Raw genomic sequence first — 23,564 nt, forward strand, 5'->3', positions numbered from 1 at the left:
ATTTGGGGTCTGCACAGTCATTTGGGTTCATTTTGGGGTTCATCATAAATGAACCCCTGCCAAAAGTTATCCCGAGTCAGGAATGTCTGGACTAATGACTTTTTGTTGTGTTTCCATACCAGTTTCCTCCAGAGTGATGATCATGGTGCGAGGCCCGAAGGAATTCCAGGCAGTGCAATTGTATGGCGAGTGGAAATCAGATTCCATAACGTTGTTGATGGTGAGCGTGGAGAGCACGGCCCCTCCCTGCGTTGGAGGCTTGCTTTGCTCTACTGTGTAGCGCTCCATCAACGTGCCTTTCTCCTTCTCCCATACATTCTCCTTCCATGCCCACACCTACAACACACATGTAGTGAAAGGTTTATGAGCCATGTCAACTTGCTATTAGGGATGTGAAAAAAGCAAGATATGCAGTGAAGTGTCATCCAAACTGACTACGACACGATAGCCTGACATGAAAAAAAAGTCGTGCAAGTTTTGTGAAATGTGCACCATGCCCGGATTACATTGTCATTGAAATATCTAGGGTTATGGATGTATCAAATGCGATTGAATCATATTGTATCAAGACATAATCTTTGTGAATTACATTGCATCATTATTACGTTCATCACATGGCATTGCATCATAATGAACTCATTCACCGACAGACGATGTGCAAATATGTGTCCACTTGAGTGCGAGGGTTTTTGTCATTTTCACTCAAATTGCAGGACCCACAGAATATTGAGTTTTAGGACAACATAAACATTCAATGCAGTTTAGGTAACCTTAGACAATCCTTTCATCAGAAAAAATAGTTAATTCCTAAGTTATATTGGCCTGAAGTTATGTGAGTTTGAAATGGCTGTGTAAAAGGCAAATGCTGCTCCCTCATGGGAGGGAAAAACATTGCCAGAAGTCTGCCCGCAGCTTGAAACCCACCCTCCCAGCAAGAAAAAAACCAAACCCGAACAAATTTGGGATTGGCGCCCCACGTCATGCTTTTCAATTCCCAAATAAATTCGGGAATGGCAGTGAGTGAGTTAAGAGTGAATTTCAATGGCCTCAGATCGATATTGTAGTGAATCGGCTCATATTGATAATGTCATAGTCGCGGTGTATTGCATTGCTTTCCAATTTCAGTACGACGGTTATAATAATAATAATAATAATAATAATAATAATAATAATAATAATACATTATATTTTAAAGGACAACCGACGTCACTTTTTTTTTTAACTGACATCAGTTTTATAGCATCTAAAATACCCAAAACATGCAGTATTATATTTTTAGTCAAATGCAAAACACCAATAAAAATTACTTAAAGTGTCCAAAATCTGCAAAAAAATCAGCTGCGAATTGGGCATTTTCAGAAAGTCCCGCCCCCAGTTCGTGACGTCACGCCAAGACGTCTAGCATTGCTAGTGAATCAAAACAATTGCCTCAGATTCGGAGAATATGCCTTCTTGTTACACATCCAGTTATGAATATCATTCAAATAGTTCTGAAGAGGAAAGCATACATGTTTGCAATTGATTAAAGAATTTATTTGTGCCATTTTGAGGCAACATAGGGGGGGAAATCTCTCACAAAAAAAAGAGGCAAAACATGGCGACCTCCTGTGGCCACCTCCGTTTCCACAGGCTGATAAATTCCTTATATGGCGCTTGGACGCCCTCTTCTGGCGGCTTTTGGGTGCAACACGAGGTCCCCAGACCAAACAAGTAAAGCAAAATACATTGACATGATGGAAGGACCGCTAGAATGCATCTTTTTTACGGTCAGGAGTGGTCCTTTAGTGACGTCACGTGCGGACTCGTCACCAACTCAAAAACAAGACTTAAAACGTAAAATATAGCTATATGCGGTGGAATCTTTGTAAAATACGGTCAGTAGAAGTCATTTGAAGCCATTTTACAAACTATGGACACAACTTGTCCGGAGACGTCGGTTGTCCATTAAGCGCCATTCAAAGCTCTCAAGGACACTTTACAATCACAGACAAGCATAGGTACTATAATGGATTGGATTGGATTTGCCTTTATTAGTCCCGCAGTGGAGAAATTTACATAATAAATAAAATACAATCACAAATAGAATGCAATAAATAAAATACAATTATAAATAGAAACAAGAGAGAGAGCACTACAGAAAATGCGATTTTAAATAGGGGGTTTTGAGAGGGGACTTGAAGGTGGGAAGAGAATCATTATTATGAATGATGGGAGGAAGTAAGTTCCAAAGTTTGTGGGCAGAGAAGCTGAAGGTTCATTATATTATATCGCACTGTATCGTGAGTTGGAAAGTCCATCCATGATGGAGTAATAACAATTGACATGTTATTTGGATCTGGATAAATGTAGTTTTTTCATCGAAAATCGTTTTTCTTTCGTTGTTTTGTGGAGGTGACCAACTGTCCGGATGTTTGAGGTGTCACTCGAGGTTGGTAGTGTGGTTCTTGATAGCCATTCTGCTTGGGTTTGCTTCTCTGCAGGGAAGGCTGATTTTCTCCGCATTTTGAGAAAATCAAGCGTTTGGGCTGAAACTTCATTTTTAACAGCTGATATTTCCAGAATGGTGAGGATAGTTTTTGCTTTTTTGAATGTTGCTGTGCCGATGACCATTTTGTGTTTGGGAGCCTTTTACTGATGCAGTTGCTTGTTGTGTAGCCACAAAGGGACATAAGTCTTCATAAGTCAGGAAGGGCATCCGACGTAAAAGCTTTGCAAAAACAAACATGCGGATCAAACCTCTAAAGATGGAGGACACTGATTCACTGTGGCGACCCCTTGAAGGGAAAAGCCGAAAGGAAAAGAAGAAGATTTGCCCAATGTCAGACATGAAAGCAGGCCTGCCATCTTGAAAGCAGGGTCCAGGAAAAGAGCGGTGGCCCCATTGCTTGTAACACGTACTGTAACTCGCCTTACTGACACTGCAATGGTTAAAACATAAGTGAAATGTGATTAGTCACGCCTTACATTAGCGCTAGTCACTTCCACCGCATAAATTCCTGCAGATCTACTACCCTCTTTTATGGAAAAGAATGTGGACACAGACGGATTTGTTTAAGAATATCTGGCAGCAAGCGCGCGCGCACACACACACACACACACGCTCACACTCACACACACACACACACACACACACACACACACGCACACACACACACACACACACGCACGCATGTACACACACAAAGCTCACATTCCATTTTTTATAAGTCCTTGTGTCTGTGCATTAAGCCACGACTATAATGTCGTATCACATTATACGCTCACAGCTCTCTGGCCAGGCTGGGGGTCCTGAAGCCTACTAAAAGCTCTCATTTCTGTCATGTCGGTGCAGCAAAAATTGGATAATTGCCGCTGAGAGGTGCAGCTAAACGCATTTTTTTTAATGGGGTGGTGTGTGAAAATGTTTCTTGCAATCCGCAGGCTTTGGAATGATCCATGACTTTGTGCTCGAGTGTTGTTCCATCAAGTGTGCTTTGAAGGACAAAAAAAATAGGGTTAACAGGTTTCTTTAAAGAAGAAAACTCAGGTTTCATTCAAGAGGTTGCAAATGCAACACTCAAACTAAAAATAGGAAGAAAAAAATGGTTGATGCACAATGAGTCCAGGCCACGAGAGAAAAAAAAGAGGGTGTTCTTTTGCCAGTAATCTCTGTCAATTAGTCTTACTATGGTTTTTCAAAAAAAGGCAGAAATGAGAGGCTGATATACTCACGATTTTGTCTGGCGGGGGTGTGCTGGCAATATAGCACTTTATCTCGCCTCGCTCACCCCGGACGGCGTACTGGACTGGGTCGCTGGAGATTATGGGCGGGCCTGTTCGAGGCACGACGCATCAAAAGTGAACAGGAAATAGGCAGGAGAGAGGTGGGACATTTCTTTAGGTACTCTGATAGCATAGCAAGATAATGCAGGCAAGTACGCTGGTACCTTAAGTTACGAGTGAGTGACTGGGCCTTCATCATGAATTATAACTTGGTGTAGTTTTCATTTTGTTTAAACTGATCGAGTGTTCAACAAAAAAAAAAAAAAAACATACCTTTGGCTGAAATTAACTCTTTCACTGCCAGATGTGCAAAAATGTGTCCACTCCAGTGCCAGGGTTTTTGTCATTTTCACTCAAATTTCAGCACCCACAGTAAATTAAGTTTTGGACTACAAGAACATTCAATGCCACGTAAGAACCCTTAGACTCTCTTCTTTCATCAGAAAAAGAGTTAATTCGCAAGTTATATAGGTCTAGAGTAATTAGAGGTGCAAGTAGGGGCGGCTGTACAAAAGGCAAATGATGCCCCCTCGTTGAAGGAAAAAAAAAACATTGCCAGAGGTCTGACCAGCACTTTATCGGCACCCCGCAAGAAAAACCAAAACCCAAACAATTTTGGGAATGTCACCCCATGTCATATTTTCAATACCCGAATAAATTAGGGAATGGCAGTGAATGAGTTAAAGATTGATAGTTTATTGCTAACATATGGGAAACGCCAAAAAGGGTCTAAAAACACTGTATGTCTTTGAGTTGAAGCAATACACATAAGGAGACAATATAACGTCACTCAAAGGCAGTGAAGTTCCCTACTGTGCCAAGGCGTGTGTCGAGTAAACTGGAAAAAAATATCAGAATCAATCTATCTATCCATCCATCCATCAATCTATCCATCTAGCTAACTAGCTAGCTAGCTATCTTGGGTTGGACAAGATAAGAAGGGTGGTGTAAGTCAGACTTGCAGATGAGTAAATAAGCAAATGTAGAAAGGTGGATGGAAGGTCGGTAGCAGTAAACAGGAAAGTGAGTAGCCAGCTAGGAAGTCAAATCAACAGTTAAGTTTGTCACGAGAAAAGGTGAGTTTGGTAGTAATACATGGACTTGTTGATGGTGACTCACCATTGACTGTGAGCATCACTTCCGTCTCACCCACACCGATGCGCGGCACGATGGCCTTGCAAACGTATTGGCCGGCGTCCGCCTGGCTCACTGACTTCAAGTACAGTTGGTTATTGTTACTAAGCACCTGCGAACACATCAACGTGGACAACACAAACATAAGACGTGGACAAGTGCAGACTCAAGTAAACAGAAAAGTGTTCTTGAGAGGCATCAAGCTGAGCCAGACAGGGCGAGCGAGAGCAGCATATTTAATTTATAAAACATGTTGATTTACTCGGCAGGCACCATTAGCTTTTTCTCCTGGAGCTTTCTCTTAAACTGTTGGGCATGAATTAAAGATTTAAGACACGGAGAGTCTTCAGACAAAGTGTCTACTTTACAACTAAGCAAACATTTATGAAGTCTGCCTTTTTCCCCACCTCTTCTCTGAGAACCAATCAAGTGCAATCAAGGGTGTCCAAACCTTTTGCAAAGAGGGCCAGATTTGGTGTGTTAAAATATAGGGAGGCAACCATGACGGACGTTCGTTACCTATAACAGCAATTACTTTAAAGGACAACCGACGCCTCTGGACAAGTTGTGTACATAATTTGTAAAATCACTTCAAATGACTTCTACTGAGCGTATTTTACAAAGATTCCACCGCATATAGCTATATTTTACGTTTTAAGACTCGCGCTGAATATTCAGGAAGTCTTGTTTTTGAGTTGGTGACGATACCTACCGTGACGTCACGTCTGGAACAACCCTGACAGAGAAAGCGACAGACAAAGCTTTAACAACAGCTGAAGCTGGAACAAAGAGTTAACATGGAAAAAAGGCAAATGCTGCCCACACGTGGGAGGGAAAAACATTGTCAGAGGTCTGATCAGCGCTTTATCGGCACCCCAGCAAGGGAAAACCCAAACCCTCTTTGAAGCTAATTTAGACTCTTTCCGTCATCCACGTAACATGCATGTTCCCATAGCATACATGTTGTGATCATCACTGAAGACAGTGGACTCATTCTTCATTTAACCTAACATTCCTGGTTTTGCAACTTTCTGTTATATTTGCTGGTTGTCATAATGTTTAAAGGACAACCGACACCTCAGGAAAAGTTGTGTCCATAATTTGTAAAATCACTTCCAATGACTTCTACTGAGCGTATTTTACAAAGATTCCACAGCATATAGCTATTTTTTACGTTTTAAGACTCGCGCTGAATATTCAGGAAGTCTTGTTTTTGAGTTGGTGACGATGCCTACTGTGACGTCACGTCTGGGACAACCCTGACCGAGAAAGCGACAGACAATGCATTTTGGGTACTTTGTTTGGTCTGAAAACTTCGTGTTGTTCCGTGTTGATGGCGAAATTAGAAGGAAAACACGATGGTGAATCGTTGTGTGTTGCACCAAGACTACTATTTGATACTAGTTGACACATATTCCCAGCAGACAAATCAGCCTATTTCCAACGGAGCTTGGGCGCCATCTTGTGCATTTTCTGGGACGCTACATTGCAGTCCAGACGCCTCAAAATGACACGGAAGGACTTCTTTAATCGATTGCAAACAATGATGCTTTCCTCTTCAGAACTATTTGAATCATATTTATAACTGGATGAGTAACAAGAAAGCATCTTCTCCAAATCTGAAGCCATTGTTTTGATTCTCGAGCAAGGCAAGACGTCTTGGCGTGACGTCACGATCAAAGGGGCGGGACCTTCTGAAACTGAAACCTTCTGAGGTCATTTTGAAGTCGTTTTGGGACACTTTAAGTCATTTTTATTGGTGTTTTTCATTTGACTAAAATATCAGCCTGTGTCTTTTGGGTATTTTGGATGCCATAAAACGTTTTTCTGATGTCAGTTAGGAAATTAAAAAATGGTGTCGGTTGTCCTTTAAATACATTTTAGGGAGCCATTCTGTTTCACATTTGCTTTTTTAAAATTTAAATTTCATCGATCTTAACTCACTCACTGCCAGACGTGTAAAAATGCATCCACTTCAGTGCCAGTTTTTTTGTCATTGCCACTCAAATTCCAAGAAAAATCATTGACATAGGTCTGACCAGCACTTTATCGGCACCCCCAGCCAGAAAAACAAAAACCCAAACAAATTCGGGAATTCCACATCATATTTTCAATTCCCGAATAAATTCGGGGATGGCAGTGAATGAGTTAATCACTTCGGGTGCACAAGGGGAAAGTATCAGGAACATTGGTTTCACAACCATTTAATCGTTATTATTTTGTCATAAAAAGCAGGTTGTGTTCCTGGTGACTGGGAATGGCCATCTAATTGAAATTGATATTCTAAAAAAGCTAAACGTGCAACTAAAGTAGGCAGTTATCGTATTTTCCAGTGTCACACGCAAAATCCTTCATTTTCTTCAAAAGATGACCCTGCCCCTTATACGCAGCTGTGCCTTACATTTGAAGTAATATTGAGCCACAGGTTTCACAACTACTGTCAACAGCCCCTGACTCCATTTCCCTCTGTTGAAGTAGTTGTCATCAAATGGTGAGAATAGTTTTGCTTTTTTTAATGTTGCTGTGCTGATGACCATTTTGTGTTTGGGAGCCTTTTCCTGGGCATCTTCATCTTTATTAAGTTCATAGAGTTGCTTGTTCTGTAGCCACAAGGGGAAACAAGCCAGTGTCATATTGTGCCGGTCCAAAGCCCGGATAAATACACAGGGTTGTGTCAGGAAGGGCATCCGACGTAAAAGCTTGGCCAAAACAAACATGCGAATCAAACCTCTGAAGATGGAGAACACTGATTGGCTGTGGCAAACCTTTGTAGGGAAAAGCCGAAAGATAAGAAGAAGTAGGAGATAACCCCAGGCACCGCTGCAGTGCCTTATAATGTTGTGTGCCTCATATTTGGAAAACGTTTATATTTATAAATTATATTTGGAAAATGTTTTAAAGGTGCGCCTTATACTTCGGTGCGCCTTGTGACACCGGAAAATACGGTACTTCTCACCATGTTAGAGCCCTTCTTGGTCCAGGTGAGGGTAAGCGGCGGGTTTCCAGACCACTTGCAGTTCAGGGTGACATCTGAGTTCACGTCCACAGTGATGGGTCGTGGTTCTAGCACCAAGATGGGTCCGACTGAGTCAAAGAGACAGAAGTAAACAGCCAGATTTTTGGGGCTGGCAGATGTGTAGGTGGTATGGTGTTGTTTCAGAGAACAAAAACACATTCACAGAACTTACAATGTACATCCGCCAGTATGCTAACGTTGGTGCTGCCCACCGCGTTGAACACCTGACAGGACACGGGTTCGGTGAAGAAGGAGTGGTCGGCCGTGGTGACAAACATGCTTTCTCTGGCGCCCTCTAGCAACACACCGCCCTTTGCCCACCTAATGGAGACACGCTAGATGTAATGTTTGAGGACTCCTCGATATTAAGTACAGCACAGGGCCGTTCCAGCCATTCGGACCTGTAGCCCATGATGGGCGGGTTGGCGGTGGCCTGGCAGGTGAAAGTGACCCTCTCGCCCTCCAGGACTGAGCGAGGCTCAATGGACAACGTCACCGTCGGCGGATCTGGAGAAAGCACCAGTTACAGACAATATTTTGGAGCAGAAATATGTTTTTGTGTGAGTGTTGCAAAACTGTTTCGTTTGTATTTTTTTGCAAAGGATCAAGAAAATGTGTCTGTGAGTATTAAATAATCATGTGTTGCTCCACCGTTTGTGTTCAAACACCTAACATGATGCTTAGGGTTTGTCCTTTTCCCGACATTTGTGCAGGGTGTTAGCAGTAAGCTAGAAGACTTTGGGAAGTTGTTATAGAAAGTAATACACAATGTTTTTTACCTTATTTGACAAACGTCAACCGGTCGTGGCATGAAACAACTCGACGTCCCATTGTTCACTAACTACCAAGTGACTGCTTGTACCACGAAAACTCATACATTGTCAAGACCTGGTATCTTAGGTCACCATTGTATTATGATAGATGTCATTATTGGTGGAGCCAGAACCTACGGTGCACGTTGAGCATGACGTTGGCCCGCTTGCCCATGGGCACAGCCGGGTTGCTGGCCACGCAGGTGTAGTTGCTGTGACTGTCAATGTCTAGCGGCATGATGGGTAGGTAGCTCCTGGTGGTCACCCTCTTTCGGTCTGGCAAAACCTCCTGTCAGGAACAAGAATATTTGCTTTTATTCATTTTGTTTTTTGGAGTTTTATGTTCCGCATGGAAAAAAAATAGAAAGAGGGCACAGATAATGCAAAAGATGGCATTTAAAAGGTTCAGTGCATCCCACTTGTTAAATTGAATATGAAAAGATGTTACTTTGTGCACTTTATGCCAACCTGTCGAAATCGTCTTGGGGGATTCTGAAAGCGTTTTGTTTATTGTGGACAATGCTGTCTTCAGTGATGTGAAAATGCTTTTCTTACAAACACATGGAACAAAAATCACTCAGATTAGAGAAGCCTGAGTGACCAGCCAAAAAAACAGTCCTAAAAACATTTTATGTAACAAAATCAAAAATGAATACTTTAATTCTAAAGGAACTTTTTTTTTTTGCTGTGGGCCACATTGTAGTTACGGTTTTCTCTCGAAGGCCGTTATGAATTTCAGGAAGCCATAAGATTGTTTCATCCGCTCCACATATTACATATAGAGCGTAAAACAAATTAAAGAATAATTAAAAACTTTTCAAATTTGAAGTAAAAAATAATTAATGTTACTGTGACTTCCATACAACAATTTGAAGTTTTCGTTCAGACTTTAGCAAGCATCATTGAATTTCACATGTTTTATTTGCTTCCGCGGGCCGGATAAAATAATGTCGGGCCAGATTTGGCCCCCTGGGTCTTGACTTTGACACCTGTGGTCTAATGAATGTTTCAAAATACACTCATTTGGCCGAAAACATGCGTATGATACATCATCAGTATTTTGTGCTGACTGAACTGGGTTCGACGATGACGTCAAAAATATGAGAAAGATTTTGAGGTGACCTCGACTGAAGAACAACAATGGCCTTAAAGGACAACCGACACCATTTTTTTTGTTTCCTAACTGACATCAGAAAAACATTTTATAGCATCTAAAATACCCAAAGCATGCAGGCTGATATTTTTAGTCAAATGCAAAACACCAATAAAAATGAGTTCAAGTGTCCCAAAACTATTTCAAAATGCCCCCTTGTTCGTGATATCACGCCAAGACGTCTTGCCTTGCTCGAGAATCAAAACAATGGCTTCAGATTCAGAGAAGATGCTTTCTTGTTACTCATCCAGTTATGAATATGATTCAAATAGTTCTGAAGAGGAAAGCAGAAATGTTTGCAATCAATTAAAGAAGTACTTGCGTATCAATTCGAGCCATCAGGACTCCAATGTAGCGTCCCAGAAAATGCACAAGACGGTGCCCAAGCTCTGTTGGAAATGGACTGATTTCTCTGCTGGGAATTTGTGTCAACTAGAATCAAATAGTAGTCTTGGTGCAACACACAACGATCCACCATCGTATTATTTATGTGCTTTCCTTCTAATTTTGCCATCAACACGGATCCACACTAAGTTTTCAGACCAAACAAAGTAAAGCACTGTACTACTATAAAATGCATTGTGTGTCGCTTTCTCGGTCAGGGGCGTTCCAGTCGTGACGTCATGTCAGGCATCGTCACCAACTCAAAAACAAGATTTCCTGAATATTCAGCGCGAGTCTTAAAACGTAAAAAATAGCTATATGCGGTGGAATCTTTGTAAAATACGCTCACTAGGAGTCATTGGAAGTGATTTTGCAAATTATGGACACAACTTGTCCTGAGGTGTCGGTTGTCCTTTAAACATTATGACAACCAGCAAATATAACAGAAAGTTGCAAAACCAGGAATGTTAGGTTAAATGAAGAATGAGTCCACTGTCTTCAGTGATGATCACAACATGTATGCTATGGGAACATGCATGTTACGTGGATGACGGAAAGAGTCTAAATTAGCTTCAAATAGGGTTTGGGTTTTTCCTTGCTGGGGTGCCGATAAAGCGCTGATCAGACCTCTGACAATGTTTTTCCCTCCCACGTGGGGGCAGCATTTGCCTTTTTTTTCCATGTTAACGCTTTGTTCCAGCTTCAGCTGTTGTTAAAGTGCTATATAAACCAATATGTATGTATTGCATTGTATTTTGGACAGCCACCCTCATTTCATTCGCTCGTATAACTCCTGACCGATATAATTTAGGAAATAACTTCTGGAAGAAGAGAGTCTAAGGTTTCTTACGCTACATTGAATGTTAATGCAGTCGTAAAACTCAATATTCTGCGTGTCCTGGAATTTCAATGACAAAAACCCTGGCACTGGAGTGGACACATTTTTGCATGTCTGGCAGTGAATGAGTTAATGCTACAAGTTACAATCTACACATTCCCTCATTTGAAGTTGTCATCGATTATTCTGGAAAGATGCTACACAAGCACGTTACATTGATTGAACAATAAACAGTCTTAAAGAACAACCAACATCACTTTTTTGTTTCCTAACGCACATCAGAAAAACGTTTTATAGCATCTAAAAAACCCAAAACACGCAGTGTGATATTTTTAGTCAAATGCAAAACACCAATAAAATTTACTTCAAAATGAATCCGGAAATGGCCAGTTTCAGAAGTTCCCGCCCCGATGTTCGTGGTGTCAGGCAAGACGTCTTGCCTTGCTCGAGAATCAAAACAATGGCTTCAGATTCAGAGAATATGCTTTCTTGTTACTCATCCAGTTATGAATATGATTCATATAGTTCTGAAGAGGAAAGCATACATGTTTGCAATCGAAAGAATTTATTCCGTGTGTGTCATCTGGGGGGGGGATGTAGCACCGAAAAGATGCAGAAGAGGGCGACAAAGCTCAGTGGAAAGCTCAGTGGAAACGGGATGATTAATTCCTTACAATTTTTGTCAGTGAATATCAAATAGATGCTTGGTGCCACACACAAGGATTCACCATCGCGTTATTTATGTTTTCCTTCTAATTTCGCCATCAACACGGATCAACACGAAGTTTTCAGACCAAACTAAGTATTTCAAAATGCATTGAGGTGATGCAAGGTATGTCCTTCCTCGCTGAGGGGCGTTCCTTCAGTGACGTAGGGTGAGGACTCGTCACCAACTCAAAAACAAGACTTCCGGAATATTCAGTGCGAGTCTTAAAACGTAAAATATAGCTATATGCGGTAGAATCTTTGTAAAATACGCTCAGTAGAAGTAATTTGAAGCCATTTTCCAAATTATAGACACAACTTGTCTGGAGATGTCGGTTGTCGTTTAAGAGACACGTAAAATACGTCTGTGAGGTCAACTTTAAATTGCAAACACTACAGATGACTAACTTTTTCCTGATGAAATGACCACTGAACGTTATCTCCCCTCCCTCCCCATGTATGAAAATGACCTTGAAATTTCTTATGGAAACAGAGTGCCTTCGTTGTCCCTCAAAGGCATTCCCCCCCCTCCCCTTTTTTTCAATTAGCTCTGCTGTATAAGGTTTTGTTTCTACTTTTTGCACAGGACTCCTGAGCTGCTGTCTGCTTTGGGGTAGATACTCTCTAATTCCTCCTTTTCTGTGCCAGAGGCAAAGAGCATAAAAACGAGCCAACAAACAAGATGAAGAAGCTTTGCTGAGAATTTAGAGTGAACTTGTTCTTCTTCTGTAGCGGAATTTGCGCCATAACCCCTCTTTAATCCAACACGTGGTGTGCGAGATTAAGCGTGGATCTGTTGGAATTGTCTGTTTGCTCGTCTGTTTTTGTACTACTTCCCATGGAAAGTAGATTTTTTTGAGGTCTGCCATTTTTAATCACATTTAAAAAAAGTGTCAAGCCTCGGTGGAGGGTGAGGACGTGTTTGAGTCACCGTGGACTGGTGTGCGCCCTCGACGGGCAGCCCATTCTTGAGCCACTGGATGTGTGCAGCCGGTTTGGCACCGCGGGTGATGCAGGTGAGGTTGTGTGGCGTGCCCGCCATGAGCAGCAGCTCCGGGCTGGCCTCCATCACGGGATCCTCGGGTGGGACTGGAGGACGGAGAGACAAACGGACTATTACTCACCCTTACTGTGTGCGTAAATGTGGATATGTGGTCATCCCCATTTTTCATCTAAATATGCATAGCGTGCATTTAAAACAACATATTCCACATTATATTGAATTTGAGGTATCATCCCAATCCAAAACATGCATTCAAATGATCAGAATCAGAATCATCTTTATTTCCAAGAATGGAGAATACACAAGGAATTTGTTTCCGGTCGAACACGCTGCACTCGTATCATTATCCAAAAAATTGCAAAGAGGCACTATACCAGACATTGGCAAACTACGGCCCGCGGGCAACATACTGGCTTTTTAATCCGACCCGCCGAACTTGTCCAAATTATAGTAAAAACAGTGTCTAAAACTCAACAAAAAGTTAGCGGACACCAGGGCAGACAACTCTGAAAAGTTGCCTGTCCCATTTTTCACAACTTGAAACACAATGAGACGACTAATCGCAAAAAAAATATATATTGTTGCGAAGTATAAGGAATTTATTTAAATTAAGGATGTACCCACCAAAAATGCCCCCTTGCTTAATTTATGGTAAATATCCCTTGCTGATGATTTTGCTCCAGTTGTCGTTTGTTGGTGCACAATGCAATGTTTGTGTGGCGTTGTCTGCTACAAGCCACGGGAACTCCTCTTTCCACAATGCTTTTAATAATAATAATACATTTAATTTCTAAGCGCCTTTCAAAACTCTCAAGGACACTTTACAGTCAAGGTAATGTACGTTTACGTTTTGTAGCGTCATAAATTTTGTTAGCTTCTTTTGGATCTTTCTTCTGGGGCTGAGGTTCTGTGCATCTCCTTTGGAAAATGATATGCTAATGCACGACCTTATAAAGCTCGGGAAAGTCTAGAACAGACATGGGCAAACTAACGGCTCGTTAGGCTTTTTAATCCGGCCCGCCGAATTTGCCCAAATTATAGTAAAAACAGTGTCTGAAACTCATGACAAAAAGTTAGCGGACAACAGGGCAGATAACTGAAAAGTTGCCTGCCCCATCTTTCACAACTTGAAGCACAATGAGAAAACTAATCACATTAAAAAACATTGTCACAAAGTATATATTTTTTTTTAATCAAGAATGTACCGACTACAAATGCTACCTTGCTTAATTTACAGTAAATGTGCATGGCTGTAGATTTTGCTGCAGTAGTCGATTGTCATTGTGGTGCACAATGCAACGTTTGCATTGCTTCCAACGAGCCACTAAGCCCCTTTCATAAGTCTCACGTACACTTTACAGTCACAGTTTAATGTAAATTTACGTTTTGTAGCGTCACATATGTTGTTAGCTTCTTTTGAATATTTCTTCTGGGCTGAGGTTCTGTGCATCTATTTTGGAAAATGACATGCAATTGCACGACTTTATAACGCTTGCGAAAGTCTGGAAGAAAGAAGCTGGCTTTTGATTGGCTGCCGTGCCGAGTATGCAAATTTCAACTGCAGGTAGTCTATGTCTGTGTGCTTGGCGACGGTACACGTGTACTGTTTGCGCGTGAAGGCGAGGGCGTCAGTGGAGAGTTTGTTGAGCCCGCGGTCAGGACAAACCATCTATGATTTGGCGGAATTTAACACAAGTAGGTATTATTGAGCTTGAATATTTCGTTGTGTAATAATATGTTTTGAATGTTGAAAGTGATTCCATTTTTCAATAAATGTTGATTTCTTTAACTTTGCCCCTTCAATGAAAACTTATTAAAAACAGACGCAATCTTCATAAATCACAATGCATATGTTATTTTAATCTATTTCCATTTCCTCCTCCAAGTATCTGCGAAATAGTATGTAAACGCGATATTCCATCCATCCATCCATCCATCCATCCATCCATCCATCCATCCATCTTCTGCCGCTTATCCGGGGTCGGGTCGCGGGGGCAGCAGCTTCAGTAGGGAAGCCCAGACTTCCCTCTCCCCAGCCACTTCTTCTAGCTCGTCCTGGCGGATCCCGAGGCGTTCCCATGCCAGCTGGGAGACATAGTCTCTCCGGCGTGTTCTGGGTCGTCCCCGGGGTCTCCTGCCAGTGGGGCATGCCGGAACACCTCACGAGGGAGGCGTCCCGGGGGCATCCTAATCAGATGCCCGAGCCACCTCATCTGGCTCCGGCTCGACTTTGAGCCCCTCCCGGATGACCGAGCTTCACACCTTATCTCTAAGTGAGAGCACCCGACGGAGAAAGCTCATTTCGGCTGCTTGCATCCGGGATCTCGTTCTTTCGGACACAACCCATAGCTCGTGACCATAGATGAGGGTTGGGACGTAGATCAACCGGTAGATTGAGAGCTTTGCTTTTTGGCTCAGCTCCTTCTTCACCACGACAGATCGGTACAAAGTCCGCATCACGGCAGACGCCGCACCGATCCGCCTGTCGACCTCTCGCTCCCTTACACCCTCACTCATGAACAAGACACCCAGATACTTAAACTCCTCCACTTGAGGCAAAATCTCCTCCCCGACCCGGAGAGGACACTCCACCCTTTTCCGACTGAGAACCATTGTCTCAGATTTGGAGGTGCTGATTCTCATCCCCGCCGCTTCACATTCGGCTGTGAAACGCTCAAGCGAGAGTTGGAGAGCTCCACTTGAAGGCCCCAACAGTACAACATCATCTGCAAAAAGCAGAGATGCTATACTGAGGCCACCAAAACGGAAACCTTCAATGCTTCGGCTGCGCCTAGAAATTCTGTCCATAAAGGTTATGAACAGAATCGGTGACAAAGGGCAGCCTTGGCGGAGCCCAACCCTCACTGGAAACGATTCCGACTTACTGCCGGCAATGCGAACCAGACTCTGAAATCGGTCATATAGGGACCGAACGGCCCGTATCAGCCGCTCCTGTACCCCATACTCCCGAAGTACCCTCCACAGAACTCCACGAGGGACACGGTCAAACGCTTTCTCCAAGTCCACAAAACACACGCTTTCTCCAAGTCCACAAAACACATGTAGAGTGGTTGGGCGAATTCTCATGCGCCCTCGAGGACCCTGCTAAGGGTGTGGAGCTGGTCCACTGTTCCGCGGCCGGGATGAAAACCACACTGTTCCTCCTCAATGTGAGGCTCGACTTTCCGACGGACCCGCCCCTCTAGGACCCCTGAATAGACCTTTCCAGGGAGGCTGAGGAGTGTGATCCCTCTGTAGTTGGAACACACCCTCCGGTCCACCTTTTTAAAAAGGGGGACCACCACCCCGGTCTGCCAATCTAGAGGCACTCTCCCCGATGACCACGCAATGTTGCAGAGGCGTGTCAGCCAGGACAACCCCACAACATCCAGAGCCTTTAGGAACTCCGGTCGGATCTCATCCACCCCCGGGGCCTTGCCACCAAGGAGCTTTTTAACCACCTCGGTGACTTCAGTCACAAGGATCGGAGGGCCCACCTCGGAGTCCCCAGACACTGCTTCCTCCAAGGAAGGCGTGTTGGTGGAGTTGAGGTCTTCGAAGTACTCTGCCCACCGGTTCACGACGTCTCGAGTCGAAGTCAGCAGCGCCCCACTCTCACTGTACACAGTGTTAGTGGTGCACTGCTTTCCCCTCCTGAGAGGCCGGATGGTGGACCAGAATTTCCTCGAAGCGGTCCGGAAGTCGGCTTCCATGACCTCACCGAACTCTTCCCATGCCCGTGTCTTTGCCTCGGCGACCACCGAGGCTGCATTCCGCTTGGCTAGTCGATACGTGTCAGCTGTCTCAGGAGTCCCACAGGCTATATAAGCCCGGTAGGACTCCTTCTTCAGATTTACGGCATCCCTTACTACTGGTGTCCACCAGCGAGTACCGGGATTGCCGCCACGACAGGCACCAACCACCTTACGGCCGCAACTCTGATTTGCCGCCTCAGCAAGGGAGGTACAGAACATGGTCCATTCGGACTCAATGTCCCCCACCTCTCCCGGGACATGTGTATAGTTCTGCCGGAGGTGGGAGTTGAAAATCCTTCTGACAGGGGATTCTGCCAGACGTTCCCAACAAACCCTCACAACACGTTTGGGTCTTCCAGGTCGGACTGGCATCTTCCCCCACCAACGGAGCCTACTCACCACCAGGGGGTGATCAGTTGACAGCTCCGCCCCTCTCTTCACTCGAGTGTCCAAAACATGAGGCCGCAAATCCGATGATACAACTATAAAGTCAATCATCGAACTGCGACCAAGGGTGTCCTGGTGCCACGTGCACATATGGATACCCTTATGTTTGAATAAAGTGTTTGTTATAGACAATCCGTGTTGAGCACAGAAGTCTAATAACAAGACACCACTCCTGTTCTGATCGGGGGGGGGGGGGGCATTCCTCCCAATCACGCCCTTCCAGGTCCCACTGTCATTGCCCACATGAGCATTGAAATCGCCCAGCAGAACAAGGGAGTCCCCAGGGGGAGCGCTCTCCAGCACACCCCCTAAGGCAGACATGGGCAAACTACGGCCCGCGGGCCACATACGGCCCGTTAGGCTTTCTAATCCGGCCCGCCGAACTTGCCCAAATTATAGTACAAACAGTGTCTAAAACTCATTACAAAAAGTTAGCGAACAACAGGGCAGATAACTGAAAAGTTGCCTGCCCCATTTTTCACAACTTGAAGCACAATGAGACAACTAATCACATTGAAAAAACATTGTCACAAAGCATAAAGTTTTTTTTTAAATCAAGAATGAACCTACTATAATTGCTACCTTGCTTAATTTACGGTAAATGTGCATGGCTGTAGATTTTGCTGCAGTAGTTGATTGTCATTGAGGTGCACAATGCAACGTTTGCATTGCTTCCTACTAGCCACTAAGCCCCTTTCATAAGTCTCACGTACACTTTACAGTCACGGTTTAATGTAAATTTACGTTTTGTAGCGTCACATATCTTGTTAGCTTCTTTTGAATCTTTCTTCTGGGCTGAGGTTCTGTGCATCTATTTTGGAAAATGACATGCAATTGCACGACTTTATAACGCTTGCGAAAGTCCGGAAGAAAGAAGCATGCTTCTGATTGGCTGCCGTGCCGAGTATGCAAATTTCACTGCAGGTCGTCTATGTTTGTGTGCTCGGCGACGGTACACGTGTATTGTTTGCGCGTGAAGGCGAGGGCGTCTATGAGGAGTTTGTTGAGCGCGCGGTCAGGACAAACCATCTATGATTTGGCGGAATTTAACACAAGTAGGTATTATTGAGCTTGAATATTTCGTTGTGTAATAATATGTTTTGAATGTTGAAAGTGATTCCATTTTTCAATAAATGTTGATTTCTTTAACTTTGCCCCTTCGATGGAAACTTATTAAAAACAGACGCAATCTTGATAAATCACAGTGCATATGTTATTTTAATCTATTTCCATTTCCTCCTCCAAATATCTGCGAAATCGTATGTAAACGCCATATTCCTTGAGACAAATTTATTCACTGATCAGGGATATTTTTCACATTTGAAAGACAGTTAATAAATTGGGTTGTAGTGTTCTTACTGTGCTATGAGGTTTGTACACACTACATTTAAAGGACAACCGGCACCATTTTTTTTGTTTCCCACTGACATCAGAAAATAGTTTTATAGCATCTAAAATACGCAAATCGGGCAGGCTGATATTTTTAGTTAAATGAAAAACACCAATAAAAATGACTTCAAAATGAATCCGGAAATGGTCAGTTTCAGAAGGTCACACCCCCCTGTTCGTGACGTCACGCCAAGACGTCTTGCCTTGCTCGAGAATCAAAACAATGGCTTCAGATTCGGAGAAGATGTTTTCTTGTTACTCATTCAGTTATGAATATGATTCAAATAGTTCTGAAGAGGAAAGCATAAATGTTTGCAATTGATTCAAGGAGTCCTCCCATATCAATTCGAGCCGTCAATGACAGCAATGTAGCACCCAGAAAATGCAGAAGATTGCGCCCAAGCTCCGTTGGAAATGGGCTGATTTGTCAGCTGGGAATTTGTGTCCGCGAATATCAAATAGTTGTCTTGGTGCAACACACAACGATTCACCATGGCGTTATTTATGTGTTTTCCTTCTAATTTCGCCATCAACGCAGATCAACACGAAGTTTTCAGACCAAACAAAGTACCCAAAATGCATTGTGTGTCGCTTTCTCGGTCAGGGGCGGTCCAAACGTGACGTCACATGGGGATCGTCATCAACTCGAAAACAAGACTTCAAGAATATTCAGCGCAAGTCTTAAAACGTAAACTATAGCTATATGCTGTGGAATCTTTGTAAAATACGCTCAGTCGAAGTCATTTGAAGTGATTTTATAAATTATGGACATATCTTGTCCGGAGGCGTCGGTCGTCCTTTAATGCTTTAGGTTTAGTATTTCCGGCCCAAACACTCCCTCCAAATGCTCCTGGCCCGGCCCCTCTGTCAAATTTTAGAACCCAATGCGGCCCGCGAATCAAAAAGTTTGCCCACCCCTGGTCTAGAAGCACGAAGCAGGTTTCTGATTGGCTGCCGTGCCAAGTATGCACATTTCAGCTGCAGGTAGGATATTTAATACAGCCTATGTCTGTGTGCTTGCAACGATACACGTGTACTGTTGGCGCATGAAGGCGAGGGTGTCCGTGGCGAGATTGTAGAGCGCGTGGTCAGGACAATCCATCCATGATTTTGCGGAGTTTAACACAAGTAGATATTATTGAGCTTGGGTATTTCGTTGTGTAATAATATGTTTTTAATGTTGAAAGTGATTCCATTTTTCAATAAATGTTGATTTCTTTAACTTTGCACCTTTGATTGAAACTTGTTAAAAACACGCAATCACAGTGCATATGTTATTTTAATCTATTTCCATTTCCTCCTCCCAGTATCTGCAAAACATTATGTAAATGCCATATGTTGCATTTTCCTCGAGACAAATTTATTAACTGATAAGGGCTATTTTTCACATTTGAAAGACATTTAATAAATTGGGTTGTAGTGTTGTAACTGTGCTATGAGGTTTGCACACACTACATTTAATGCTTTAGTATATCCGGCCCAAACGCTCCTGGCCCGGCCCCTCTGTCAAATTTTAGAAACCATTATGGCCCGCGAGTCAAATAGTTTGCCCATCCCTGGACTATACAGCTCCATTTGGGTTAGTGTTTAAAGAGTTAATGGCTTGGGGGAAGAAGCAGTTTAAATGTCTGCTGGATTTGGTGCGCATGGATCGGTAGTGCCTGCCTGAGTGGAGTAGCCGGAAAAGATGGTGGGCAGGGTGCGGAGGGTCCAGTAGGATTTTCCGTGCCCTTGTTTGGATTCTTGCAGTGTGCAAGTCCTCGAGAGTGGGTAGGGCAGTGCCAATGATTTTTTTCCACCGTGAAATCGGATTTTGTCCAACTTTGTGATGGCCCCGAACCAAACGGTGATGGAAGAACGCAGGATGGATTTGATGACAGCCGTGTACAAATGTTGTAGCACCTAGTGTGGCAGGTCATGCTTCTTTAGCAGCCTCAGGAAGTACATTCTCTGTTGGGCTTTTCTCAAGGCAGAGTTGGTGTTGACCTCCCACTTCATGTCCCGGGAGACTGTGATTCCCAGGAACTTGAAGGTCTCAACGGTTGACACGAGGCAGCTGGATAGTGTGAGGGCTAGCTGTGGTGATGGATGTTTCCTGAAGTCCACGATCATCTCTACTGTCTTGAGCGTGTTCAGCTCCAGGGTGTGACGGCTGCACCAGAGCTCCAGCTGCTCCACTTGTCGGTACGCAGACTCGTCGCCGTCTTTGATGAGACCGATGACCGTGGTGTCGTCGGCGAACTTTTTGAATTTGACAGCTGGGTGCGTTGAGGTGCAGTCAGTCGTGTAGAGAGAGAAGAGCAATGGAGAGAGGACGCATCCCTGCGGGCTCCAGTACTCGTGGTTCGTGTTGAGGATGATATATTTCCCAGTCTGACCTGTTTTGTCCGTCCTGTCAGGAAGCTGAGATCCACTGGCAGATCGTAGGGGACACACACTAGCTGGAGAAGTTTGGGGATGAGGAGTTCTGGGATGATGGTATTGAAAGCAGAGCTGTAGTCCAGAAACAGAATCCTTGCGGAGGTCCCTGTGTTGTCGAGGTGCTCGAGGATGTGGTGCAGCACGATGTTGACTACATCTTCCACAGACCTGTTTGCCCAGTAGGCAAACTGAAGAGGATCCAGGAGAGGTCCGGTGATGTTCTTTAGGTGGTACAGCACGAGGTGTTCAAAGGGCTTCATGACCACAGACGTCAGTGCAACAGGTCTATCCCAGTCGTTCAATGCCGAAATGATATAACTGGATCAAATGTATCTTTGTGAACATATCATATCAATTTTTAAGTTTTTCATGTTGTGATGTACTGCAAATAGATTTTTTTTCAACGTATCCATTGCCACGTAATCGGTAAACTTCGAGGGGTATGGCTGTGACTTACTGAGGACGTTAAGCTTGGCTCTCCGCGAGCGCAAGGCGGCTTCGGTGGCCTGGCACTCGAACAGCGAGTCGTCAGATAGCTCGGCACGGGAGATTTCCAGGTTGTACTGGCCTGTGTCCAGAGCACGTAGCACTCGGTACCGAGGCCATGCTGGAAAAACACAAAATAAAAACATACATCAGTGACATTTGAACCAAGTTTACTGTTTAACCAAACTGAAAAATTGTGGTCGAGATGATCACAAGGAGTCTTTTAATAGCGTTTGAAGCTCCACTAAAAAGATGACACTTTTATATTTAACCAGGTCAGTTTCCCAAGGGCAACACCAAATTAAAAGTCTTGCATTTTGCTGTGATAAACTCACAATGACACTGATTAGAGAGGCACATAGTTGTTTTCATTGTAACAGAGGCAGATTAATTAATTTTTGGCCGTATTTGGGTCAGAAGTGATGGCAGGATGGCTCGAAACAAATACACCCAGCAGAATAATACTAAACACAATCTCAATCTCAAAAACGTTTACGCTATGCTCTGCCCACATGAGAAGATGGCAAAAAAAAGCTCTGCGATTTAATCAAGCATCTGTCTGTTTTATTTCTGTTCAATTTGGGACTTTGAGACTTTTTTTGGTGTGCCGCCGCCTAAAATCAATAACATCTGGTCCACATGTACAATTAATACATTTGGCAGTTGGGCTGTTACCTGTGTGTGCTAAGTGCTGCCATCTAGAGGCTCTATTAGGAACATCAAATTACTATATGAGTTATTGACTGAATGAGCCCATCAATTTTATAAAGTGGCGATTTTCTAATTATAAAAATAAAATAAAATAGTGGCAATCAACAAAAGAACACTTCTGTTCAACTGTTACAAAATAAGTTAGTGTAAAAATTGAAATGACGGTATTGTTTCGAGTATAACGCGCACCCCTAATTTTCAATTAAAAAATCGGTATAAAATTTTGTTTCGCTTTTTCTCGGCTCAGACCAAGCATTGGGATAAAAATCATTTATTGACAATGTAAACACTAAATCGAAACTCTGGATATTGCTTAACTCACGTTTCAGTGTGAGCAAAGCGAAGAAAGGAAATGAAGCGTAACTAAAGAAATGGTAATCAACAATTAAAAAAAAAAGGAATGCGTGTGGAAGGGCGAGAATAGACATGGAAATGCTGCCCCCACCCGGAAGGGATAAAGCATTAAATATATATGAGCATTTATTCCCAGGCCTTGTTTATAACGAGCACCCAAACTTTGAATTATTTTTTTAGGTAGAAAATGTTGCGCGGTGGGCGGCCCGGTAGTCTAGTGGTTAGCACAGTGGCTTCACAGTGCAGAGGTCGCCGGTTCGCGTCCCGGTCCGGCCTCCCTGTGTGGAGTTTGCATGTTCTCCCCGGACCCGTGTGGGTTTTCTCCGGGTCCTCCGGTTTCCTCCCACACTCCAAAAACATGCATGGCAGGCAGATTGACCACTCCAAATTGTCCCTAGGTGTGAGTGTGAGAGTGACTGTTGTATGTCTTTGTGTGCCCTGCGATTGGATGGCAACCAATTCAGCGTGTCCCCCGCCTCGTGCCCGAAGACAGCTGAGATAGGCTCCAGCAACCCCCGCGACCCTAATGAGGAATAAGCGGCACGGAAAATGAGATGAGATGAGATGTTGCGCGGTATACTCGAATAAATACGGTAAGTGAATATTCAATGACATTTTCAATGGCCCCTTTCAAATGAACCAAAACACATGCTTAAGATAGTGGAAATTAAATAAAAGAGCAAATATGAAACATGGAATAGCTCACTGAAATGTATTAAAACTAATTGCTGTTATATGTAAAGAACATCTGCCAAGGTTGGGCCCCCCTGCATTTTTAACACATCATATCTTGCCCCCTTTGCAAAATGTTTGGACACTCTTGTTGACATACAATTTTGCCACAAATAGCCATAGTATCGTGATATAGCAAGATTAATAATAGAAATCGCCGTACAATGGATACAATCACGAGAGGAAGTTAGCTGACGAAGGACAAATATTTCATCAATTTAATCAAATACTCCAACATTATCAAAGTCAAAGTCAAAGTCAAAGTCAGCTTTATTGTCAAATATGGTAATATGCATGACATACAGCACAGATGACATCATACAGAGACAGCATCTGATGTCAGTATTTTGAAATAGTTTCTTATATCTATCTATCTGATGTCAGTATTTTGAAATAGTTTCTTATATCTATCTATATTCCCGCCTACCGATATAAACATTGCTGCAGTGCTGGACTCAATGA

At 43.3% G+C, this 23,564-nt stretch overlaps 1 protein-coding gene across 2 annotated transcripts in view; it reads right to left on the reverse strand.

Annotated features, from left to right (window-relative positions):
- Positions 1-23,564, reverse strand: part of kirrel1b (kirre like nephrin family adhesion molecule 1b) — a 124,006-nt gene that overhangs the window by 19,646 nt on the left and 80,796 nt on the right. For both annotated transcript variants that reach the window (XM_089008514.1, XM_089008513.1), the window contains exons 3-11: positions 21,277-21,426; positions 12,736-12,893; positions 8,863-9,013; positions 8,314-8,419; positions 8,085-8,233; positions 7,853-7,980; positions 4,882-5,008; positions 3,712-3,812; positions 120-336 (exon numbers count right to left, since the gene is read on the reverse strand). In XM_089008514.1, coding sequence (XP_088864640.1) covers positions 120-336; positions 3,712-3,812; positions 4,882-5,008; positions 7,853-7,980; positions 8,085-8,233; positions 8,314-8,419; positions 8,863-9,013; positions 12,736-12,893; positions 21,277-21,426 — 1,287 coding nt within the window. The remainder of the gene's footprint in view (positions 1-119; positions 337-3,711; positions 3,813-4,881; positions 5,009-7,852; positions 7,981-8,084; positions 8,234-8,313; positions 8,420-8,862; positions 9,014-12,735; positions 12,894-21,276; positions 21,427-23,564) is intronic.

The sequence above is a fragment of the Hippocampus bargibanti genome, linkage group LG11 (genome assembly GCF_051943395.1).
Source record: "Hippocampus bargibanti isolate YZ-2025 linkage group LG11, ASM5194339v1, whole genome shotgun sequence".
NCBI classification, from domain to species: domain Eukaryota; kingdom Metazoa; phylum Chordata; class Actinopteri; order Syngnathiformes; family Syngnathidae; genus Hippocampus; species Hippocampus bargibanti.